The 5,911-nt window shown below is 33.1% G+C and overlaps 2 protein-coding genes across 3 annotated transcripts; both read left to right on the top strand.

Annotated features, from left to right (window-relative positions):
- The first annotated feature begins 65 nt into the window (after nt 1-65).
- On the top strand, nt 66-893 carry LOC107272696. 2 transcript variants are annotated; one of them, XM_015750098.2, is made up of 2 exons: nt 66-146; nt 225-892. In XM_015750098.2, exon 2 carries the CDS (start codon nt 233-235, stop codon nt 593-595), a length of 363 nt encoding a protein of 120 aa, XP_015605584.1. In that variant the 5' UTR covers nt 66-146; nt 225-232; the 3' UTR covers nt 596-892. The 2 variants fall into 2 exon arrangements, with proteins under 2 accessions (XP_015605584.1, XP_015605585.1); XM_015750099.2 differs by having other exon boundaries at nt 110-138; nt 225-893.
- Nucleotides 894-3,371: 2,478 nt separating this feature from the next.
- LOC107272695 (cyclic AMP-dependent transcription factor ATF-6 alpha) lies at nt 3,372-5,567 on the top strand (the record flags this gene model as incomplete). The annotated part of the gene is given in 2 exon segments (XM_025090004.1): nt 3,372-3,994; nt 4,084-5,567. Coding segments are annotated over 2 exon segments (1,072 nt in total), but the record flags the coding sequence as incomplete, so codon positions are not given.
- Nucleotides 5,568-5,911: the final 344 nt, after the last annotated feature.

Genomic DNA, 5,911 nt, shown 5'->3' with positions numbered 1-5,911 from the left:
CGCTTTTATGTAACTGGCCGTCCCACGGACGCCACGTTACAATATATATGTATATATATCTGTCATTGTTAAACACAAAACATTATAATATATCATACGTGGTGTGGATATTTTTACAACCAATTATCTAATTTTTAGGTAGTTATGTGAGTATTTTGTAATTTATATTTCTACACCTATTAATCTTCGTAATAAAGAGTTATTATTTAATGTTTATATTTTAGATTCAAAGATGAAGATTAATCCCTTAAATGTAGTGAATTTATTACTAGCGTATTTTCAAACTTTACAAATACCCAATAGTGTGACGAATTATAAAGAAATTGAGTTGTCAGAAAAATTGAAACAAATATTAATCGATGCAGCAAATGACTTCAATGAAGTTGATACGATTTTTGAGGATACTTTGGATTTTGAGGAAGAATATAAGGATTGTGATGCTGAAATAGTTGAGGATGAAGTTCAACATCATTTTCCTGATCCTGACGTTGCACTAACAAATCAGTGTACGAAAGGTACTGAAGACATCAATTTTGATTACAAACAAAAAGCTGTAGAATATTGGAGAAGTGGGAAAAGAAAACTTAAGTATTGAAACAGCGTAAAGAAGATTCAGAAAAGTCTCATCAATCAGTCAGCTCAAACGTTGAGCTCACAATATTAATGAAGGTGGCACGTACCGAGAAAAAATTGCACGGATTTGTCAATACACACTTGATAATTTTAAAGCTGCTGTTGAAAGTGGTTTAATTATTCACGATCACGATATACGGAGATGGGCGTTACAAGCTCAAAAAGAAATTGGATCTGAAGATGTAAGATTTAAAGCTTCTAAAAATTGGTTAGTGAAATTCAAAAAGGCTCACAGAATAGTGTCTAGAAAAATAAATAAATTTATTACTAGGAAAACATTGGAAAATACTTTAGGCCTCCAAATGATGGCTGATATGTTTGTTGCTGATGTGAAATCTTCTATATCATCAATTGGAATTGAAAATTTATATAATTCAGATCAGAGTGGGTTCCAATTAGAAATGCATTCTGGAAGAACATTAGCAGTTGAAGGAGTTGCAAGTGCAATGAAGTCTTTATGTTTTAAGCACTTTTTTGAAGATAATCATTATTGTCAACACTTTGAAGAATAAAATACTGTGACTTACAATTAATTATAAAAAGAGAAGAAAAAGAAATAAATCTTATAAAAATAATTTTTAATCATAGTTCCATTAAAAAATATTAATAAATATTGAGTACTGTAACGTAAGAAAAAGAGCATAAAAAATATAGTTTTTTCAAAATATAAAATAAGGGTTGCAACCCCTTGGGTCATTAACAAACCTCATATCTTCGACTTCTTATGACAAATATTTTCCACTTGGTTTTATTAAAAAATATTAATTAGAAGTCGAGATATGATGAAAAAACGATTTTCGGGGGTGAATTTCAGGGGTCGTTTTCACCCCTTTAAAGTGGATGTCAGCACAAAAAAAAAATACGTGTCTCTTATTTTGTCGAGTACTACAACATATCAAAAAATTATTGAAATCAGTGGGGTCGGGTTGGGGGGGTTTCCTTGTAAGTATATTTTTTTTATACATGTTTCTCCTTAAAAGGTTCACCTCGCTTTCCGCAAACCTGGGACCCATAACCAAGATAACCGCTTCCAAGGGCCGCTATGTGATAAAATATAGATCACACCTAGTGATCTTTGATATTTAGTTATTAACCGCGGATGTGAAAACTGATTTATCACGCGGATGTTAAAGCGATAAAAAGTAATTTTTTCATTATGAGTTGCATTTATCTTCTCGTTGGGGACGACATATGTTTTCGTTTAAAATGACAGTAATGTGATAGCAGAGCAATATAATAAGCGAAAATGTTTTATTAGTTCACACATTAGTCGTGAAAAGAGCTTATACGTAGATTTGAAATTGATTTTGGCCTGATGAATACATTTTTTTTTCCTTAATCAATGGTTATTTTTGACATTCATAATGATCATGGAATACGACCATCTTTTTCAGATCTTGACGAGGCGAAAAGTTCTCTTATTAACCCTCCTCTTCTAACAGCTAAATATGTTTGTGTTAGATTATGGTGGAAATAACGACGATTGTAGAAGTTTTTTACTTAAAGATATCAAATTTTTATTATTAGGTATAACCGTACGAACGTATAGCATCACGCCATTAAGCGAAGCAAAGAAAGCGGGGAACAACACATAAAAGAAAAAAAAAAAATACCCAGAGGGCTATATGCAACTTCAAGAAGTAGTGGGTTCAGTGGCGTGCTGTTGACAAGATGGTGGCGTTGGTTTATTTACAACCAAATGCTCTGTAGCACGATCTTGTGTACAGGTCTGGGCACTTAGGCGAAAAACGCGTAACCTTAAGGTGGATCTATCGCAAAAGCCGTTAGTGTTAAAAATGCGAATCACGTGGTAGCACTACGCGTGCGCAGTTATCTTTTTCTTGAATACGTAACCTGCAGCTTTGTTCGTAATGTGTAATATATACCGTGATTCGAATTGAATGAAGCAAGAATGACCAAAAAGTGCTTCGTGCCTGCTTGAGTCACAGTGGTAGGAATTTGCATTTGAAAATCTCACAGGAGTTACAAATAAATTCAGTAAAAAAGTTACAATACAAGCAAAAATTGACTGTATACGTTAGTATATATCCTGTGAAAGATTTTTCATTGGAAATTCCTACACTCAAACTGGAGAAAGTCTTTTTACAAAGAGAATTGGACCTGTAGAACCAATTTCATATAGTGATGCAACATAAATTCAACAAGTGCAAAAGAGAGAAAATATTTATACTATTGAACTCAGCTACGAAAAAAATTCTACTTGTGCAGATATTTCACTTGTTGTACTTGTCCAGAGGTATTTTCATCAATTAAAAAGTTTTCAGTATATACGCAATTATAGCATCATTCAATTTTCATGACTTTTAGGTGAATTGGGCCATTTAACTTCAGTTTTTTAAATCATCAATTCTTTTTATTTGTCTAACTTTAAAATTAAATTGTTAAATTTTATTTATAGCATCGCCTCGGTTTTTTGTGTGTAACTTTCCTTTTGAATCGGAGATAAGAGGTTGCAGTGAATTTACGGATGCGCATGCGCTTGCTTATTCGACACTAACGCTTGCGGGCAAATTGTCCACGTTACGGTTACGATCTACAACGTGGTGCCCTGTATACAAGATCGTGCTCTGTAGCTAAGCCAATAATTATTTACATTTTGGAATATTGAAGTAGTCATTTTATTTGTTTCGATGCCGGCGCTATTGACTCAGTAGTATTCTTTTTTCTTAATACTAAATACGATATACAACATACTAAACTACGATATTTTGTTTCAGAAAAGGTGTTTTTTCACAAAGTGCACGAGATATGGAATCTGTAACTAATAATATGCCCGTGACGTTGTCAAACATTAGACACGGTAGAACGTTGCTTTGGTCAAATACAAATAACAAAGAAGTTGAAGAAGGATTATCAAATGAATTTAACAGAACTAAACCGAGTCATTATCCTATGTGTCCAATATATATTAATCAAACAGAGTCCATTCGTTTAGACAATGAACTTCGACGTTGGATCGGAGGTGATCCTGATCGAAATAATTGGACTGACTCTGTGGAAGCTGATTTTGAAATAAAATCTTTAGTAGAGTTCTTATTACCACCAGGAGCCCCTTCATTTATGAAAAATAAATTTGATAAAAATAAGAAACTTTTCCCTAATATAAAGTCTAAAAATAAACCGAAAATACAAACTGTTGCATCGACTAACAGCAATGCAGTTGAAGTATTCTCACCAACTTCAAGAGAACACACTTCCTTATTTGATGCACTTGGAAGGCGCGAGGATAGATTCTATGTCGTTTGGTTCAGCGATGAACATCTACTACTTCCGGCTTCAACACAGAATAATACTGTTAGACCGCGTATGTCATTGGTACTCCCTGCTGTGCCTGTTAATGGTAAGATAAATCTTGAATACAATATTATAAATGTGCAATTGATTCATGAATGTTGAGTAAAGTGTAATGTAGTTATATTGTAATTTCAGATACTTATTCGTCGCCACCGAATCATATAACTATGATGCAAATCGATTGTGAAGTTACTGATACCCAACTTCTGTACATAAAAAAATCTGTAATTCCCAGACATTTACGTAGTAATAATCGATCAAATAACAAGTCATCAAAAAATCATGCGAAAGTATCTCAACCGACGCAACCAGCAAACATTACAAAAAATTATAAGCCATATTTTGTAAGAGAGAACATCAGCAGTGATTCTGTCGAAGATAAGACATTTAAGCATCCTTATACAATCAAAAATAAAGGTCTTTATAATAATAAAGATAATTCTTATATACTGAAGGGTAAACTATTGCAGGGGTTTGAGTCAAATAACGTCAAGTATACTCACTACGAGTTGAAGACTAAAAACCATTCTTCACGCTCAGATATGTATATTTCAGAAGCGGAAAACTTAAAACCTCACCTTTAAACACAAAACGTTAGAAAGCAAAGAGGAACATATCTCCTCAATTCCTGATTTCAAATTGTATATTGTTTATATACTTGAACCCCGGCTATCGCAACCTTGGCTACGTAGAGGTTCACGTTTAGCGCTTGTGCCCACAATGACACGCGCTAGGATAGCGCCGTCATCTGAAATGATCACATGACCCTTTTTCTTCCTCTCACTCTCGAGCTCTTGCGATAGCTAAAGGTCGGAATGTATACATATTCTAGAGAAGTGTAGATACTCTACAGTGTTCGTGAATAAGCTGGCATTGCAGTCATATCTGAAAGGTAATATCGATAGGTTTTCATCCCTTATTAGAAAATGTATCTTTTACAATATTGTAAATGTGTACTTGATAATTAGTTTTAAAGCATTGATTTTAAAGTTAATTCATTCATGTTTACAAATTTCCAGAAATGTTGTCGGAAAACCAGCAGAGTTATTTATCAATTGCTTAATTCCACAAATTTGAAACTGAGTACATGCTATAATCATTTTTAAAGTAATCTAAATTTGTTATAATTATTCACTAGAAACCAAAATGTAATTCACATATTTACATGTGTATTGTTTACTTCTGCAGAAGCAGTAAACGAAGATTACCCACCTGTCTTAATACTTATTGTAAATGTAGGTTCCTCTTATACAGAAATAAGAGACATTTGAAAAAGCTATATTTCAGTATTTTATGGTTAATGTACACGTTTATATTTCCGGATAACAACACAAGATTTGACAATATCAAGCTTAGGTTTGTGATACTATAACTTTTCATTTGTTGCATTTCTAAAATAAGACATGTATTATTGAATGATATATGACTATTAGGCTTTATTAGTTCATGTAAGAGTACATAATACTTTTATAACACTTACTTTATAAATAAAAAAAAAGGTTTTGTAAAGATGATGATTACTGAATAGTAATGTTGTTGTGCGTTTTCGACGTTTTGTTTTTTATTATCATAGTTATTCATGTATGACACCAAGAAAAATAAAGTGAATGCAACAATGATTCACTGGATGCCGATATTATTTCATGTCCAACGCATTATATTAAGCCAAACAGGTTCACTTTGGGGCATGTTCGCATGAGCAATACGCTCGCACCTTCGTATATGTCGTCGTAAAACAAATCCATTCAATTAAAAGGTGCAGGACTTTCAAACTGAAAGCACTGGTCAGACATACATACAGGGTGTTCCGAAATTATCAGGCCTACGGGGTATGGCGGTGGTTGGCAGGCATCAAAGATCATGAAAATAACCTTGATTTCGTTCGGAAATTCTTAGTTTTTAAATAGTTTAACGTGCACTTTTCTCACGTCATATTGTTGTAAACCATAATATAGATTTGGAA

The sequence above is a fragment of the Cephus cinctus genome, unplaced genomic scaffold, assembly GCF_000341935.2.
Source record: "Cephus cinctus unplaced genomic scaffold, Ccin1 Ccin1_scaffold1234, whole genome shotgun sequence".
NCBI classification, from domain to species: domain Eukaryota; kingdom Metazoa; phylum Arthropoda; class Insecta; order Hymenoptera; family Cephidae; genus Cephus; species Cephus cinctus.
The sequence above is the reverse complement of the archived record's forward strand: the minus strand, read 5'-3'. Positions and strand labels throughout refer to the sequence as shown.

Bases quoted from the DNA above. Each gene is read 5' to 3' on its own strand.
- LOC107272696 (XM_015750099.2), top strand. From the start codon at position 233: ATGAAGATTAATCCCTTAAATGTAGTGAATTTATTACTAGCGTATTTT.